Source organism: Carlito syrichta, unplaced genomic scaffold, assembly GCF_000164805.1.
Source record: "Carlito syrichta isolate Samal-C Ts95f unplaced genomic scaffold, Tarsius_syrichta-2.0.1 Scaffold303290, whole genome shotgun sequence".
Taxonomy (NCBI): Eukaryota; Metazoa; Chordata; class Mammalia; order Primates; family Tarsiidae; genus Carlito; species Carlito syrichta.
Window position 1 is genome coordinate 199281 of NW_007247386.1, and position 19516 is coordinate 218796.

General features: G+C 52.8%; 1 protein-coding gene across 1 annotated transcript in view; it reads right to left on the minus strand.

Annotated features, from left to right (window-relative positions):
* The window catches only part of MEOX1 (mesenchyme homeobox 1), a 21025-nt gene extending 3931 nt beyond the window's left edge, over positions 1–17094 (minus strand). The window contains exon 1 of the mRNA XM_008058310.1: positions 16604–17094. Coding sequence (XP_008056501.1) covers positions 16604–17072 — 469 coding nt within the window. The 5' untranslated portion in view covers positions 17073–17094. The remainder of the gene's footprint in view (positions 1–16603) is intronic.
* Positions 17095–19516: the final 2422 nt, after the last annotated feature.

Here is a 19516-nt window from a genome sequence, read left to right on the forward strand (position 1 = left end):
CGACCCAGCCCTGCCTTTTCCTGGCGACTTGCCAGAGGTTTGGATCCCCTGCTGGACGCGTTGAGGAGTCGCTTCACCTCTCTGGGCTTCAGCCTCCTCATTAAGAAGTCGGGGGAAAGAAAGCACCCACCTCCCAGGGTTACTGGGAAGACCAGATCAGCTGGTGTGTGAAAAAAATGGGTTAGAAGCTAGAAGTGCAGCGCGCTGCGATGGCTCACGCCTGTAATTCCAGCACTTTGGGAGGCGGAGGCAGAGGATTACCTGAGTTCAGGGGTTCGAGACCAGCTGAGCAGCATGGTGAGACCTCCTCTCTATAATACATCAAAAAATCGGTTGGGTGTGGTGGTGCATGTCTGTGGTTTCAGCTACTTTGGAAGGCTGAGGTAGAAGGATCACCTGAGCCAGCATGCTGAGGCTGTGGTGGCCATGAGTGTACTCTAGCCTGGGCCACAGAATGAGACTTGGACTCAAAAACAAAACAAAACAAAACAAAACAAAAAACCAAATAAATAAGTAAATAAGCTAAAAGTGCTGGGGAAACAGTATTCTTCCAATTCATAAACCCCCCCCCACAAGTCCCATCTGAAGAGCTGGGGTGCACACAGCTGACACTCCATGCCTGGAGACTATTCCACCTCTCTATCCTCACATTCACCTCAATCCTCGCCATCACAGGCCTGTGGTAGAAAATGCTGTTCCCTTTGGCAGTCAGGGGATTTGTGTGATGACCTGACTAGTTGCTCTCTCCCTGGGGATGTAAGATTTTTCTCACTCTTGAATGTAGCTTGTAGTTGCTGCTGTGCCTGGCACAAAGTAAACATTTGCTAAATATTTGCTAAGTCACTCTGTTATTTTGTTTATTTTTGAGTCAGGGTCTCACTTTGTCACACAGGCTGGAGTACAGTGGCATGATCATGGTTCACCGCAGCCAACCTCTTGGGCTCAGGTGATCCTTCTGCCTCAGCCTCCCAAGTAGCTAATGCTACAGGCACAGGCCACCACGCCCGGCTGGTTTTTGTATTTTGTGTAGTAGTGAGGTGTCGCTCTGTTGCCCAGGCTGGTCTAGAACTCCTGGGCTCAAGCGATCCTCCCGCCTTGGCCTCCCATAGTGCTCAGATTACAGGCACAAGCCACCGAGCCCAGCCCCTAAATCACCCCCTGTTATACAGAGGACACAAGAACTCACCCAGTGTGCCTGGCAGTTTCTAGGTGGCTGAGGGGAGATTTGAGCTCAGGTGTATCTGACTGTAGCCAAGGCTCTCAGCCTTGGCGTTCGATTCTTCATCTTCTGCTTGGCTGGCCCGGGTTGGGCCTGGAACTGAATCCTGGAAGCTCTGCTTGTCTCCCCTTGGGGACTCCTGGGGACACTGCCTGGGTTGCCACCCATGCCCCCCTCCTCCCAGGCCTGCTTAGGGGTGCACAGGTGCCCCATGGTGTCCCTGGAAACAACTCCTACCCCCCAGTTCTGCATGTAATCCTCCCTGGAGAGAAGAAGGGAGCAGAGGGGAGGACCCCTTTGGAGCTGGATGTGTGGGCTGCCGGGTCTGCCAGCCAAGCTGCGCCACCCCTCCCCGCCTGCCTCTTACCATCCTGATTTAAGCTCCCAGGCTTCTGTGCCTGTTTCTAGAAGGGGAATAGAAGGAAGAGGCAAGGGCAGGGAATTGAGGGTCTTGGCTAAACCCCTGTGTGAGGCTTGGGGCAACGCCGGGTAATGGCGGGTGGGATACCGACTCTGGGAGGACCCTTGTCCCTCATCGCTTCCCAGAGTGGGATACACTGTCACCACTGCTGGAAATGATAAAAAGACCAGAGTACGGGATGCGAGCTATGAGGCTGGAGTGGAAGTTTCGTTTCTCTTTGTCCTGGAACAGTTTGACAAATTGCAATTTTTAAATCAAGATAAACAATAAACCCCAAACTCTGGGCGCTTTCATGCCATTCCTGGCTGGGTATTATCTACCGGCTCACCCACACAGTCCTGTGCACACTGCCCATGAAAATAACGCAACTCACCCCAAGATGGTTTGTTCCCCAGAGAGAGCATATTTGTTGGGGAGCCTCCCTCGACTCCCAGGGCCTCAGTTTCCCCATGTGTAGAAGTATAGAATTGGAATGGATTCTGTTTTCTGTGGTTGGGGGTGGCTGATATCAGAGTTCTTTCCCTGTAAGCCCTGATATCTCCTCTCCCTCTTCTTCCTTTTGAGTCAGAGTCTCCACTCTGCCACCTAGGCTGGAGTGCAACGGCACGATCACAGCTCACCACAGCCTCAACTTCCTGGGCTCAGGTGTTGCTTCTGCTTCAGCCTCCCCAATAGCTGGGATTACAGGTGCACAGCACCATGCCTGGCTTATTTTTTTATTTGTAGAGTCGAAGTCACATTACGTTGCCCAGGCTGGTCTTGAGCTCCTGGGCTCAAACAGTCCTCTCATCTCAGTCTCCCAAAATGCTGGGATGATAGGTGTAAGCCACCATGCCCAGCCTTCCCTCTTCCGTCCTTTGTTGAGAACCTCGGCCTTGATGAACTCTGAGCCTCTTCCAACTTCAAGTATTCTTGTCTCAACTTCTAGTTCCTACCTTCAGTCTGATCTGAGGTCTTGCTGTGTGCTGTGTCCCAAAGCCCTCCACGGCCCTCCCTCGGTCCAAAGATCAGGACTCATAGGGGCATCTCCCTCCCCATATAGGCTGGGTGGAGAGGAGTCGTATTTGCCGATGTACGGAGGACCCATCAGTGAGGCCAAGCCTCAGCGCCTGCAGGTGCTGGCTCTGAGGAGCTTTCTGACCTTGGACCGGTCTCTTACGTGTTCTCGAGTCTCAGTTTCTTCATTCACAAGGCAAGAGGGAACACGAAGAGGGTGGCAGGTGTTGTCAGCACCCAGCACAGTGCCTGGCACACAGTGGGGACACTGTCAGAAGAGCCTGACTAGTGTGGTGGCCTGGAGGTGGCTCAGGAGAGAGGACTCACGGCGGGGCCAAGCACGAGGCTCCTGAGGGCACTACATCCCTGGACCCGAGTGAAAGGGATGATTTTTACCGGTCTGACCTCCTAGCTACTATCCCTTCCCTGCTTTCCCACGCCTCTTCTTGGAGCTGTGTCTCTGGCCACTCTTGGCCACTGCTGCCACAGCCTTTTAGGGACCCACGATTTCAGGCACGGGCGCTAGATGTGGGCAGAGAGCAATCCACACCAACCCCCCTGGGGGATAGCAGGTGCCGCCCCGCCCACCCCAGGATCCTCGGTGGGTGCAGGGCTGAGAGGAAACAGACCACAGTGCCGGGGGGCGGGGGGTGATGCAAACAGGATGTGTGTGTGATTGCAGTTCCCATCCAAGGTGAGTGATTTCATGAATAGCTGTCATGTTTGGCAGGCCTTGCTGAAGGCAGCAGACGGCTTTATCGGGCCTCAAAGAGGTTCAGATGGACCTGGTGGGTTGTGCTGGTTTGGGGGCCTGTGCCTGCCTCCCTCTGGCTTTCCCAGTTTACAGAAACTCCTGCCCAAGACCAGGCAGAAACCCACATGCCCAGATCCCAGAAGCACTCAGCAGTGGACAATGACTCTTCCTCCCCAAAGATGAACCCTTTTGGGCTCTTATACATACGACCGAATCATGCAGAGTGGAACTGGGAGGAACTTAGAGGTTATCTAGTGTCCCCTTTTCATTTTACAGGCAAGCCTAGAGAAAGCAAGGGACTTCCCTAGGGACACATAGCAAGTGAGTGGCAGAATTGGGTCTAGAACCCAGTTTTTTTTATAGGAACCTATTTCCACACTACTGGGCTGCTTCCTGTTGTATCCATTTGGGGAGGGAGGGGCAAGGGTCTTACTCTGTTGTCCAGGGTTGGGTGCAGTGGTACGATCATGGCTCACCACAGCCTTGACCTCTTGGGCTCAGGTGATCATTCCACCTCAGCCTCCCCAGTAGCTGGGGCTCCAGGTGCACGCCACCATGCCTGGCTAATTTTTAAATTTTTTTGTAGAGACAAGGTTTCACATGTTGCCTGGGCTGGTCTCAAATTTCTGGGCTCAAGCAGTCCTCCCACCTTGGCCTCCCAAAGTGTTGGGATTACAGGCATAAACCACCACACCCAGCTTTGTATCCTCTTATTTATTCTGTAAATAAGGTGCACATTAGCCCTTTGAACAGATGAACAGGACCCAGAGATTAAATGACTTGCCCAAGGCCCCTGGGACCACTCCAGGGCAATAGCCACATGTCACACTGCCCTGGGGGCAATGATTATGGAGGCTGTGCCCACTCCAGGAATAGCGTCTGATTTCAGAAGAAAGGGTTAAAAATCAGACCCTTCGAAACATATCAGACCTGGTTGGAGCCAGACCAAGACCAGCTGGGTGGTCGCATCTTGGGCCTCTCTGCCTTCCTGGGGTTGGCCTGGCTTCCCACTGGGCCCCGCCCGCCCCGATGCCCAGGTCCCTTCCTCTCACTCAGGCGCCTGGAGAGGCCCGGGCAGGGCTTCCAGCCTCTTAGGGGAAGCCAGCGGTGGGGCCAGAGAAATCGGGGCGTGTTTTCTGGAGGAGAAGCAGGTTCTTCTGGAATGGGAATGCCTGGTGCTACAGTAGCCTCTGCTGGGTCCCCGGTGGGGTGGGCAGTGGTGAGGAAGAGAAGGAGCTGCAGCCTTAGGAGGGGCTGTGGGAGGCATCGGCAGCACTGGCCTTTGCTTATGTTCATACGCTCCAGCCGTCACCAAAGGGCATATGGGCTTCAGGGCCCGGGCCCACATTCACTGTTCCCCAACCTCTGTGCACCAGGAAAACAGGGAGAAACAAGAACTAGAAAAGGATGGCTGTGGGTCCCAGCCGAGGCCAGGGAGCGAGTCAGGGTGTCAGCGAGAGGGAGGGGGATGGGGCTGGCCTGGTGGTCTGCAGGGACCGGGAGTCGGGTCTGGGAAAGAAAGGGCTGCCCTGCCTCTGAATGGCCCCCGCCTGCCTGGGCCCAGGTGCCTCCAGTTATTCAAACCAGGGAAATAGCTGAGCAGGGCAGGACTTCTGACCCCTAAGCTGGCAGGGCAGCAGGGCCAACCTGGGGTGGCCCATTGGCTGACCTTCTCATGACCCGTGGGTTCCCTGGACCTTTCTGTCTTAGAAGCTGGTCAGGATCCTGCTACCTCACTAGAAATGGATTCTCCAGAGCTTCCCGACAGTATCTGGTTGCAGCTTGAGCAAGCCCAGGCCCAGGATTCGTGTGGGTGCCTCTGAGTTTAGATGGTGGCCGAAGCCTGGGGTCCCGCATGGGGTCACATCTGTCTTGTCAGAGGAGCGGACAGGAGCTCTAACCAGAGGCAGGGGACGCCCACAAGGGACGCAGGCCGTGTGTGGCACTGCTGTCTCTCCTCCCACACTGGTCCCTCCAGACCCCAAGGCTTCTTCCTTGCTGGGGGTTCTGGATTTGGAGTTGGCACGAGGGGGCTGCCACGGCTTGCCCCCCTCAGACTGCACCCCACCCAGTGCTGCAGCCACCCCGGGCCAGCGTCCCTCAGAGTCAGGCGGACCCGGCTGGCGGCAGGTGGCAAAGGTCCCAGCAGAGCTCGGGACGCCCTGTCTGGCCTGGCGTGGGCGCGTCAGGGGGAGGCTGAGGAGAGGAACACACTCACTCACGGGTCTGGGGAAACCCGACTGAGGGTTGTCAAGTGGGAGCAGCAGACGCCACGTCTCACTGAGTCCCTCGGTCACCATGGGAAGTAGATACTGTCATCTTCCTTCCTCAGAGGAGACTGGGGCTTGGGGTAGGTAGTGCTGGCGGGGAGGGTCAGGACTTCCTCAAGTTCACACAGTCAGGAAGCCGTGGACCAGGCACCTGAACCAGGCTGTCAGGTTAGCGCACTTGATGTCAGTCCTGACCCGCTTCCCCAGCACCATACTGTGACCCAGCAACGGGGGTGGGCACAGGCAGGAGCTCACCCAGCAGGGGACTCCCCAACCCTCCCATGCGACATTTACCAGTTGTCTATTTATTTCATCTCTTCCTTCCTCTGTCAAATAGCCTCCTTCTCTAGAGATTCATTCCTAAAACTGTAAACTGTCTCTACTTTTTTTTTTTTGAGTTGGAGTCTCACTCTGTCACCCAGGCTGGAGTGCAGTGGCACAGTCACAGTTCACCATGGCCTTGACCTCTTGGGCTCAAGCGATCCTTCCACCTTAGCTTCCCAAGTAGCTGGAACCCTCCACACCCGGCTAATTTGTTTTATGTTTTGTAGAAACAAGGTCTTTCTATATTACTCCTGGGCCCATGCAGTCCTCCCACCTCGACCTCCCAACATTCTGGAATGATTGGCCTGAGCCACCAAGCATGACCTGTCTCCACTTTTAAAGTCTCTCCTTGCTGGTGGAAAATGAGAACTCAGGGATTTGTCATGGGAAGAAACAGTACCCTATCCCAAGTGAAACGCTCCAGTGGCTGCTGGGAGCCTGGGCCAGGAAAGCTCTGGGGATGGGTACTGGTCTGAAGTGCCGCTTTTGCCAAAGGGGTTTTTAATGGGAGCACTCGTGCCATGGCTGGAACCTCGTTCCTGGCCCCACATGCCCTGTTATGGGACGAATTGTGTCAAAACTTTGACCCCAGGACCCCAGATGTGTCTGTATGAGGGGGAAACAAAACAAAAGCAATGGAATTCATTGATAAAAACGGGTGTGTTTGTTCTTACGTGTGTAAACTTCAGTCACCTTCAACCTTCTCAGAACTTCTAGATAAAAACTCTGGTTGATAATTTGCATCATGATTTGCAGAAGAAACGTCCCCGAGCTGTGGCAAACAAGTAACTGGCTCTTCCACCATGACGATGCACCTGTCCACGCCACACTGAGTGTTCAGCCGTTTTTGACCCAAAACAGCATGGCCCCTGTGCCCTACCCTCCCTATTCACCTCATCTGGCCCCGAGGGCATTTTTTTTTTTGTTTCCCTGGATGAAGAAAGTCCTCAAAGGGAAATGTTTTGCCGAAGTAGAAGAGGTGAAACAAAAAACGGCAGAAGCACTCAAAGGCATCAGCACTGACAAGTTCAAAAACTTTTTTGAGCAGTAGGAAAAACATCTCCAAAGGTGTATTGCGTCCACCGAAGAGGACTTTGAGGTGACTGGAGTTTGAACGTGTAAGAATAAATTTACAAATTGTAATAACTAAATTCCTTTTTTGGGGGGGTCCCCCCTCATATTGGAGACAGGGCCTTTAGAGGGGTGATTCAGTTAAAATGAGGCTGTCGGGGTGGGCTCCATCCAATCTGCCTGGTGTCCTTATAAGAAGCGGTGATGAGGCCACACACGGGGTTACCTGGGAAGGCCCTGGTACACAGTGCACAGAGAGAAGTTAGTGTGAGGACGTAACAAGAGGGCAGCCATTTGTGAGCCAAGGTGAGAGGCCTCAGGAGAGAACAGACTTGCCGACACCTTAGCTTAGACTTCTGGTCCCCAGGAGAGTAAGAAATTAAGTTTCTGTTGTTGACACCATGGTCTGTGGTGCTTTGTGGTGGCAGCCTGGGCCGACTGAAACACCCCCATGCCCCACAGCCAGTGCTCGCCACAGAGGACTGAGGGGGGCTGAGAGGAGCCACAGGAGACCCCTGTGCTTAGGAAGAAGTGCCCTTTCCTCTAGATTGGAGGACACAGCCACACACGGGACAGCTGGCCCTCTGGCTATCCTGTCATGGGAGCGTCCTGACTGCCTGTCCCTCTCATTTTCCAGCCACATCAGCCCCGCTTGCCTTCAGCCAAGGTGGCCCTGGGACTGAGGAGCCGACCTCGGTACCCTGTGGAGGTTTGGGGGTGTTTATGAGGCTTTCTGACCCCAGCACGCACGCTGACCCTGACTGAAGTCTGGCTCTCTGAACATCTTTCTCGCAAGCGAGGCTGTGAAAGTCCTGATGCCTTTTACAGAAGCGCAGGACCCAGGATGGGAGCCCTCATCTCAGGCGGGGGAGCTGCTCCCAGGGAGAAGGTGGGAACATGAACAAATGAATGTCAGGCCACAGCTGAGGCCGTTGACCAGATACCCCATGGGCGTCTCCTGTGTGCACATGTTTCACTAGGTGCCAGGGAGACTACACGGAATGAGGGCATCATTCCAGCCCTCTAGACACTTCGATTTCAGGGGGAGAGATGGCCATATGCCTCTATGACTCTGGATACAAGATCAACTATGCTTCGATGCCGCTGTGGACATGTAAACAGGGCTCATGCTGTGTGTGGGAGAGAGGTTGGGAAGGGATTCTTGGACGCTCAACAAACTAGAAAGCTGGCATGGTGGCTTTTGCCTGTCATCCCAGCACTTTGGGAGGCCAAGACAGGGGGACTGCTTGAGTCCAGGAGTTCGAAACTAGCCTGGGCAACATAGTGAGACCATGTCTCTATAGAAAATAAAAAAATTAGCCAGGCATGGTGGTGTGTGCCTGTAGTTCCAGGTACTCAAGAGGCTGAAGCGGGAAGATCGCCTGAGCCCAGGAGGTCGAGGTTGTGGTGAGCTGTGATCGTGCCACCGCACTCCAGCCTGGGCATTAGAGTGAGTTCCTGACTTAAAATAAATAAATAAATAAATAATTAAGAGTAGAAGAAAATTACCTCAACATAATAAAGGCCATATGTGAAAAGCCCACAGCTAATACCACACTTGATGGTAAAAAATGGGAAGCATTCTCTAAGGCCAGGAACAATGCAAGAATGCCCGCTCTCACCTCATGTATTCAACATAGCGCCGGAAGTTCTAGCCAGAGCAATCAGGCAAAAAGAAGAAATGACAGAAATCCACATATGAAAGGAAAAAGAAAAATTATCTCTATTTGCAGATGACATGATCTAGCATGTAGAAAAACCTAAAGATTCCACCAACAACCCCTTAAGAACGAATCAATTAGCCGGGCTCGGTGGCTCAGCCTGTAATCCCACGCCTTTGGGAGGCTGAGGTGAATGGATTGCCTGAGCCCGCGGGTTCGAGACCCGCCTGGGCAGCGAGACCTCATCTTTACAATAAATAAAAAAATCAGCCGGGCGTGGTAGCGCATGCCTGTAATTCCGGCTACTCGGAAGGCTGAGGCGGAAGGATTGCTGGAGCCCGGCAGGTTGAGGCTGCGGTGGCCGGGAGCGGCCACTGCACTCCGGTCTGGGCGACAGAGTAAGACTCCAACTCAAAAAAAAAAAAAAAACAACGAATCAATGAATTCAGTAAAGTCACAGTATACAAAATAATTCACAAAAATCAGTGTTTCTACTCACTAACAACGAGCAGTCTGCAAGGCAAATTAAGACGATAATCCCACTTATAATAATATCAAACAGAGTAAAATACTTAAGAGTAAACTTAACCAAGGAGCGAAAGACCTATACACTGAAAGCTACAAGATGTTGTTGAAATAAAGAAGATGCAAATACGTGGAAAGACATTATGCTTGTGGATTGAAAGACTTAATATAGTTAAGTATTCACACTACACAAAACGATCTAGAGATTCAATGTAATCCCGGTCAAAACCCCAATGATTTTTGGGGCAGAAATAGAAAAATAAATTCTGAAGTTCAGATGGAATGTCAAAGGACTCCAAATAAATAGCCAAATCAATCTTGAGAAAGAAAAACAAAACTGGAGGCCTCACAACTTCTACTTTGAAAACACACTGTGGCTGGGTTCAGTGGCTCAGTTTGTAATCCCAGCACTTTGGGAGGCTGAAGTGAGTGGATTGCCTGAGCCTGTGGGTTCAAGACCAGCCCAGGCAAGTTGGCAAGATCTTGTCTCTACAATAAATAAAAAATTAGGCATGGTAGCATGTGCCCGTGGTTCCAGCTACTTGGAAGGCTGAGGCAGAAGGATCGCCGGAACCCAGCAGGTTGATGCTGGGGTGGCTGTGAGCATGCCATTGCACTGCACTCCAGCCTGGGCGATGGAGTGAGACTCCAACTCAAAAAAAGAAAGAAAGAAAGAAAACACATTGCAAAGCTACAGTAATCAAAACATTATGGCACTGACATAAAGAGACCTAGACCAATGGAACAGAATAGAGAAGCCAGAAGTAGACCCTCACATATATGGTTAAGTGATCTTTTACAAAGTTGCCAAGGCTACACAACGGGAAGGGGATCATCTCTTCAACAAATGGCGCTGGGAAAACGATATTTACATGTGAAAGAATAAAATTGGACCCCTACCTTATACCATATACAAAAAGTAACTCGAAACGAACTAAAGATCTAAATGTAAGACCTAAAGAATATAAAACTGGCCGGTCGCAGTGACTCAGCCTGTAATCCCAGCACTTTGGGAGACTGAGGTGAGAGGATTGCCTGAGTCAAGGGGTTCGGGACCAGCCTGGGCAACTTGGTGAGACTTTGTCTCTACAATTAATCAAAAAATAAGCCGGGCATGGTAGTGCACCCCTGTAGTCCCAGCTACTTGGAAGGCTGAGGTAGAAGGATCGCCTGAGCCCAGCAGATGGAGGCTGCGGTGGCCGTGAACGTACCACTGCACTCCAGCCAGGGAAACTGAGTAAGACTCCAACTCCCCCCAAAAATAAATAAATAAATAAATAAATAAATAAATAAATAAATAATAAAACTACTAGAAGAAAACGGGAAATCTTTATGCCAATGATTGGCAATGATTTCTTGGACATGACTTCAGAAACACAAGCAACAAAAGCAAAAATAGACAAATAGGAATTACATCGAACTTTAAAAACTTCTACACAGCAAAAGGAACAATCAACAGAATGAAAAGGCTACCCACGGAATGGGAGAACATTTTTCAAACTATATATCTGATGGGGGGTTAATATCCAGAATATATAAGAACTACAATTCAACAACAAAAACCAAAGAATCCAATTCAAAATGGGCAAAGAAGTTAAACAGACATTTCTCTAAAGTCAATATACAAATGGCCAGCAAGCACATAAAAAATACTCATCACTAATCATTAGGGAAATGCACGTCAAAACCACGAGATATCACCTCACACCCATTAGGACGGTCACCGTACAAAAAACTGCAAATAACAAATGTTGGTGAGGATGAAGAGACATTGGAACCCCTGTGCTCTGTCGGTGGGAATGTAAAATGGTGCAGCCACTATGGAAAATGGTATGAAGTTTCCTACAGGAATTAAAAATATAGTCGCCATATAGTAGTAATTCCACTTCTGGGTATAGATCTAAAAGAACTGAAAATTCAGTCTCAAACATTTGCACGCTGTGGATTAAGAAAAGGTGAGCTAGGCACAGCAGCTCACGCCTGTTATCGTAGCAGCACTTTGGGAGGTGAAGGCGACAGGATTGCCCGAGTCCGGGGGTTCGAGGCCAGCCTGAGCCACTTGTCGAGACCTTGTCTCTACAATAAATCAAAAAATTAGCTGGGTGTGGGGGCATGCGCCTGTGGTCCCAGCTAATTGGAAGGCTGAGACGGAAGGATTGCCTGAGTCCAGCAGATAGAGGCTGTGGTGGCTGTGAGCGTGCCATTGCACTCTAGCCTGGGCGACAGAGTGAGACTCTGATTTTAAAAAAACCCAACAACAAAAAACACATGACATAAGCCTGGAATACAAAGCAAAGACCTCATCTCTACCAAAAAAAAAAAGAAAAGAAAAGAAATTAGCTGCATGTGATGGTGCACGCCTGTAGTCCCAGTTACTCAGGAGGCTGAGGTGGGAGGATCCTTCTGCCTCAGCCTTCCAAGTAACTGGAACCACAAGTGCGTGCTACCATACCAGGCTAATTTTTGATTTATTGTAGATACGAGGTCTTGCCGAATTGCCCAGGCTGGTCTCGAACCCTTGGACTCCCCTCCCCTCCCCTTCCCAAAATGCTGGGATGACAGGCGTGAGCCACTGCACCCGGCTATGTTATGTATTTGTGACCACAATTTAAAAGCAAAGAGATTTCAAATATAAGATGTCCCACAGTAAGACATCGCAGGAGAGTTCCTTTATGAAGTTGCAAGCAGAAGTCAGAAAGTCAGCACAGTTTGTAGCAGATTCTGTACTTTAAAATCTCTCAACTGTAGCTTTCCCAGATTTTGATGCTCCATACAAGTGTAGTAATAATTTTTTTTGAAAAAAAAGAAGGACGAGGCTGGGCTCCGTGGCTCAGCCTATAATCCTAGCACTTTGGGAGGCTGAGGCGAGTGGATTGCCTGAGCCTGCGGGTTCGAGACCTGCCCTTGTCTCTACAATGAGCCGGGCATGGTAGTGCGCGCCTGTAGTTCTGGCTACTTGGAAGAATGGCTGGAGCCCAGCAGGTCAATGCTGGGGTGGCCGTGAGCGTGTGTGCCACTGCCCTCCAGCCTGGGCAATGGAGTGAGAATCCAACTCAAAAAAAAAAAAAGGACAAGCATAGTCTTGGAGTGGTGGCTTTTGAACGGATGTTAAAATAAATAGGAGTCCAGCAGAGAGGTTGGGGGTGGGGAAGGGAAGCACTAACCCGGCCAGGGGAAACTGCCAGAGCAAAGTTAGAAAACACAGGGTGTGTTTGCAGGGCCAGTCCACTGGTGGGGCTTCGTGGCAGGGTTGGTGGAGGGAAGGTGAAAGTGGTAGCCTGTGGATGCCATGAAGAGAAGGAGAGACTGGGCTTGGTGGCTGAAGCCTGTCATCCCAGCACTTTGGGAAGCTGAGGTGAGAGGATTGCCTGAGCCTGCGGGTTTGAGACCAGCCCGGGCAACTCGGTGAGATATCTCCATAATATTTCAAAAAATTAGCTGGTTGTAGTGGCGTGTGCCTGTTGTTCCACTACTTGGAAGACTGAGGCAGAAGGATCGCTGGAGCCCAGCAGGTCGAGGCTGTGGAGGCCGTGAACGTGCCCCTGCACCCCAGCCTGGGTGACAGAGTGAGACTCTGACTCAAAAATAAACAAATACATAAGCAAACAAACAAATAAATGGGGAGAGGGAGCCCATATGTGGAGGTTGAGGTCGTTTCTTGCAGGGGAAAAACCAGGCAGGATGAGCCTGGGGAACACACATGTCGGGGCTGAGGAGGACGGGATGAGTGTGATGACAGGTGCGACCCAGCAGCCTGGGGACAAGTGAGCAGCGCTGAGTCCCAGCACAGCGGCTGCCTGGGCCGGCGACGCGATTCACCTGCAGCCGGGCTGATCACAGGCAACCTTTCCTTGAACCCATCAGGAAATCACCACGAAATCTCCCTTCCCATAAATTAAAGGCGACCTAGGTAGCGTCCACCTCCATTTGGGAGAAAACAACAGGGCCTCCGCAGCTGTCCCTGCCAGCAGGGGCCTTTAACCCCCACTGGTCTGGGGCTGGGAGCAGTTTGGGTAAGATAACAAACACTGCTGGTCTCCGGGAGGGGGCAGGAACCCCGCTTTCTCCACCATTTATCTGAGCAGTTCAACTCTAGCTTCCTTTGGGAGTGGGCGGGGAGCTGGTGCGGATGGCAGAGGAAGGAGAAAGGACGCTCAGTGACGGAGCCTCCTGGCCACTGCAGCACGGGGTACACTTGCCAGGCATGACTCTCCCCACCACCTCTACAACAGAGCTCCGAGCTCCAAGCCCCTGATCCATGGCAACCGGATTTTAGGACCAAAACAACTGTTAGAAGTTCCCACATGTTCTACCCCAGACTCAGGGATTTCTGAGACAGTGTATTTGAAATATTCCATTCCACTAGCCTCCACAAACAAGAATATTTGTCAGACCCTGTGTTCTGGAGGCTGGTTCAGGAAACGCGGGCCTGGAAGCATTCATGGCTGCTATGTATTGAACTCCTACTCTGTGCCAGGCATAGCGTTCATCTCATGGGGCACTGCATTGTACCTGCCCAGAGACTCTATCCAGAGGTGCTGTTGTTACTTTCCCATTTCACAGTTAGGGAAACAGAGGCTTCAGGAAGTTAAGACCCTTCCCAAAGTTGTGCAGTCTGTCTGGCCGACTGTGAAGCACCACAGAAAACACACTTCTGATCCAGCTGGTTTAACCTTCCTGTTAGAACTAAGGATCTGCATGTGAGCACTCATGTCGACCACCAAATGCAGTGGGCACCGAAACCCTTGGTGATCAAGATAGATTATATATATATATATAAATCTTTTTTTGCTTTTGAGGTGGCGTCTCACTCTGTCTCCCAGGCTGGAGTGTAGTGGCACACTCCCGGTCACCAGAGCCTCGACCTGCTGGGCTCAAGCGATCCTTCTGCCTCCGCCTTCCAAGTAGCTGGAACCACAGGCACGCGCCACCACACCTGGCTAATTTTTTTGATTTATTGAAGAGACAAAGTCTCGCCAAGTTGCCCAGGCTGGTCTAGAACCCCTGGGCGCAGGCAGTCCTCTCACCTCCGCCTCCCAAAGTGCTGGGATTACAGAGGTAAGCCACTGCACCCAGCTGATAAATAATATTTTAATGCAGTGCTTACAAAACTCAAAATCAATGCAGAAACTGGATAATGAGCAAAATTTTAAGTAGAGAGAGGATCCAACCAGTGGCTTGGGGTGGAGGGCCTGGCGGGTGTTCTTCATGGGTCGGTCTCTGAGCTATTGTGGACCTTCCTCATCACTTGCCCCTTTCTTTCTTAGGAAGCTGAGGCAAATTCCAAACTGAGGCTCGGGCACCTGGGCACAATTTCCCTGCTGAACGGAGACTGGGTCTGGAGCCACACGGGAATGAAGGAAGTTGGCTTGCTGGGCCCTTCTTCACACCACTGAGGGGACCCTGTGGGAGAGCCCGGGGCCCCTCCCAGGTGGGAACCTTCCAACCCCATGACGCTGTTCCTGGAGCGTGCAGGCCATGCGTGTGCGCGGACACTGCCAGTCCCTCGCCGAGAAGAAGACAGTGCCTTTGGGTGTTGCTGAAACTCTGGTGAGGAGAGATTTTGCCCTTGGCCCATCCCTTCCCGGAGCCTGGGGCACTCACTCCTGGGGCACTCACTCCTGTGGAGACGTGCAGGGGCGGCAGCGGCAGGCGCCCGGGAGGGGAAGTCACACAGAGCTCCCTCTCCCCAGCAGGTCTCCAGCCAGGGGCAGGAGCAGTTAGTTTGGGGATGAGGATTCAGAGGGCCCTTCTAAGGGCGGGCTGTGGCTGTCCCCACCCACCGTGAGCCCTTGCAGGGGCTTCCCCAAGCAGGGAGACCAAATTTCCTTTCAGAATGAGGAGTCAGTTTGAAGTCTACCGGTGTGGGATTTGGGTCTGAAGTCTGGGGCTTGAGCTCCCTTCTGGGGTGACCCATTCTCCCGGTTTGCCCAGGACTGAGGGCTTGCCCGGGACGTGGGCTCTTCAGTGCTAAAACCAGAAAAATCTACACAAATTGAGAGGGGTTGCTCCCTCTATTTTCAGCCCATTCTTTCCGCGTCTTCCCTCAAACTTTCAATCTCTCCTTTTCCATGTGGATAGAAGTGAGATGCTAACACAACCTGCCGTCTCCACCTCCCAAACCCGCAGGACCCTAAAGAGCCGTCATCCGTGTCCCAAAGCACCTTGGCGCTGCCCATCAGCGCACCCCCCACAACCACCAGAGGGCTCCTCTTCCTCCCACTTTGAGCTCTTTGGAGTGAGACCACCTTATTCATCTCAGTATTGCCAGAACTCGGCAAAGAGCAAGGACTAGAGAAATCCACGCTAAGTCAAAGTGCTTTGTAAAGCCAAGCGAAATGTCCTCACTCATTGGTCGGTGCCTCCTTTGCTGGCCTGGCCTGCTTATCCCGTGGGGACCCCCTGAGGAGGTCCTCTGTAGGCTCAGACATGTTTGCCCCCAAGGGCAGCTGTCAGGAGGACCGCAGGACAGCGGAGAAGGAAGCTGGGACACTGCCTTGTTCTGGGCGGACCGGGGACAAGGACCCAGACAAAAGTGAATGGATAGTGATGGAAGCCAGAGCGGGCCTCCTGGGGAGTTGGGGAAAGGGCTTCACCTGGGAGCTTAGCAGACAGGCCAACCCCACCTGCGCCTCTGGAGCCGGGCTTCCCCCAAGGGCCGGCCCTCGGCTGCCTGCCTCCCTGCCCCTCCCGGAGGCCAGCCATCCTTCAAGAGGGCTCCCTGGAGGGCTGCTCTCTGGGGGTCAGCCAGAACTTGGCAGCTGAGCTGTCCCCTTGGCCTGGTGGACCGTCTGCCCCCGTCTCAGCTTCCACCTCCCCCCCACCCCTCGCCTCTCCCATCCCATTCTAGGCTTGCCCTAGGTCCCTGGAGATGTAGGGTCCTGGCTCTGGGTGGCCGCCTAGGGTCCCAGCCTCGGTCCTAATGCTCCAAGCCTCGGTCTCAGCCGACTGCCCTAGTGAGGTGAGGGAGTTCTGTGGCTCCGAGACCATTTGGAGCTGGCTGAAGCATGGGGCGGGGGGATATGACTCAAAGTCAGCCTGGACTCAGGAAAGCCCCTCTCTAGCCCTTGTCTACACCAGAGGTTCCATCCCACGTGGCCTCCACATCCTTGATGATCCTGGTTCATTCTCTTGCTGATACACCCTTCCTGGGGCGCAGCTGTGCTGGGGACAGAGAGATAGCCCCATCAGCAGAGAATTCCATGACTTCGAGTAAGAGAAACCCCAAAGGCAGCTAGTCTGGTCTCCTGCATCCGGGTAGGGTAGACAGTCTCGCTTGAAACTCATGGTCAAGGCTCAGAGAGGTTGAGCAGCCCAGAGCTACACAGTAAAGGCATGGTCAGCAACTCCTCAGCCACCTACCTGAACCCTCCTTCCTCCGTCTGGATGATTTCTTCTCTGTCTCACTGGCAGTGCTCCCAAGCACCCCGAAGTCCTCACCTGGGCCCCCCGTGGCATCCACCAGGCCTGGGCTGCTGGTCCCCATCTCCCCGGAGCCCCCGGGCGGGCCTGAGCTGGGCCTGCACCGGGCCTCCGAGACCGGGAAGTGCCAGTCGGGGGGCTGCGGGAAGGCGGGGTGCTGCTCGGTGAAGATGCGCTCCTCCTGGGGCAGGGTGTGCGGGGTGGCCGCCAGGCAGGAGGCCGAGAAGTCGGGGTACACTGCAGCCGCGGTCACCGGGAAGTCCGGCTTCTGGTGAAAGGAGAACGGGGTTGGCGGGTAGTGGGGTGGCCCCGAGGCCCCGCTGCCTTCGGAGTGGGGGTTTCGAAGGCAGCCCCAGCTGGGGGCTGGGGGCCGGGGGCTCCGAATGCAGCTGCTGGCCGCAGGATCCATCCGTGTCTGCCTCACGCCTCGGTCCTTTCACAGTTCGACACTTTTTATAGGCAAATTTTCAAAAATGCAAAAAAGAAAAAATGAAATAGGAGGGGGAAGATATTCGATCGAAAATTCAGCCCAGGAACCAAAACAAAAACCAAAGCTAACGTCTCGCCTTAACGTCCGCACAGGTGTGGCTGCGACCCCGTGCGTGCACACACCTGTGTCAGGTCACTCCGCGCCTCCTGTCCCTCCGACACACAGGTCTGCCTACTGGGGTCTCTTGCACGTGTGTGTGTCGCCCGTGACACTAGACATGTTCTTGGCCCCAGCCCGGACGTCCCAGCTGATGAGGAGAGCCCCAAGCGAACGCCTGCAGAGGGCTGGCCTGCAGAGGGCTGGCCCGGGGCTGCAGAGACACACTTTTAAATCCTGCGGTGGGGAGAGAGTGACACATTTCTGGAGTGAAATGTGAGAGAGGAGAGGGAGGAGTTAACCCGCACACACAAGATCGCCTCCAACCAAAACCCTAGCAGGCAACTATTAATCATCAGAAACCTTATATGCACATCTAATGGGATTTGCAGATGGAGACTTTTAAAGAAACATTGTCTGTATTTTTTTTTAAGGAGAGAGCAGCGCGCACACACGTGCGCGCGCGCGCGCACACACACACACACACACACACACACACACACACACTTTAATGTGCCTGCTGTAACACTATGAAGTTATTTTTATTGCACTGTTAACAAAATTCCCCAAGTCTTGGATTTGGAAAGAGCCTTAAGTCAGGTCCAGAATCCATCAGATGCCAAATTCCAGGGGGCGGGGTGTGCAGTAAGGACAAGAGACAAGCTTGGTGATTGCATTTGATTTAAAGGCCCTTCCGCGCTGCTTGCGGAAGAAGGAAGGTGGATTACAAGAAATCTTTTTTGCAAGTCTCAGTGGTCCACTAGGGTCTGTGGTCTAAAGAAAGGCACACTCGAGAAAGAAAGAATTTCTCTCTGCCCAGAGTGACATTCTCACTTTCTCGGTAACTTGCAAAAACAGTCCGATTCTTCCTTCCGCTCCTTAACCTCCAGCTCACATGCCAATTAGCCACACTCTGCCCCTGAGAGGCTGTAAGTCGTTTTTCTCCATGGCTACGGCAAAGCTCTTGAATATAAGGTCCCTGAAGTTTCTTCAGGGCTTCCCACCTGCTCCCTGACCCCCAGCCTCCACCCACCTGTTTCACTTTCTCTTCCCCAGAGACTGAGGCCTCCAGGGAATCTGGGGTGTGGGATTAGGAATCAGGCGCCTCTCCTTCCCCAAAGGAGTCTCTTAGGCAAACGGTCACCCAGGTCTCCTGCTGGCATATGTCACAGGATGGCCAGTCCGTGTGCTGTCTCCCCTGGTCGGTCTGGCTACCTCACGGCCGGGTCCTGCTGGTCTCTCTGGAGGATTCGTTCTCGGAGGATGACGTTGCTAACATCCAGGGCCCGGATCTCCTTCCTTCCTGGATGTTTCCACAGCCCAGGCCAGCAGGATCCAGGCAGAAGCAGGAGTGCGCCTTCACAGCCAGGCCACTCACTGCTAGCTGGTTGCAAAGCCCCCTGGGGATTCCTGAGGAGGGTCCATGGGTCTCAGCTCCACAGCCTGGAGGGGAGCCCTGGGGGACTGGTGCAGAGGGTCCTAGGAGGAGGGTAAGGGGCCCTGGGGTTGTGGACTTGCCTTTAACTCAGAAACTCCAGTCAGATACCCATCCCTGGGGGCAGGGGAAGCTGTGAAGTTGTGTACACTCGTCATGAAAAGACATACCCTCCTCTGGAGTGAGTGGCCAGGGTGTCTTCCCGCAGTAGAGGAGATGGGTCATGACCACAGACCAGACTCCTCTCTCTGCTGTGTCCAGGGCTTGGCTGCGCTGCACACAATGCTCTCTGGAGCCTCACCACTCTCCTAGGATGGGGAGAGCAAGAATCATGTCTGCATTTTGCAGACAAGAAAACTGAGCCTCAGACGCATGACTGGGTGGGGCAGAATCACACGATGGAGAAATGGCAGGACCAGGAGCAGCCCTCAAGCATGTAGCTGTTCAGTTAAAGCAGGCCACATGCAGAGGAAGGGACATGGGGTTTGAGGTTATACTGGTCTCAGTTCAAATCCCAGGTCTGCCATGTGTGCCCTGGGATCTCACCTTCTGAGGCAAGTGCTATCATTATCAGCGCTGTTTTTCAGAAAAAGGCTCTGATGCACAGCGAGACTGTGTAACCTATACAAGAGCACACAGCAGGGAAGTGGAGGGCCCAGGATTCAAACCCACACAGCCAGGCGCACACAGACATTAGTGCATTTTCAATGACATCCTCTTTGTGAAGGGCAGCGTAAGTCACAGATAAACATGGCTCACTTTCTAGCATGTCTCTTTCTCATCAACCTTGATGATTCCGGAAGGGAACTGGCAATCACTGAGGAAATTCTAC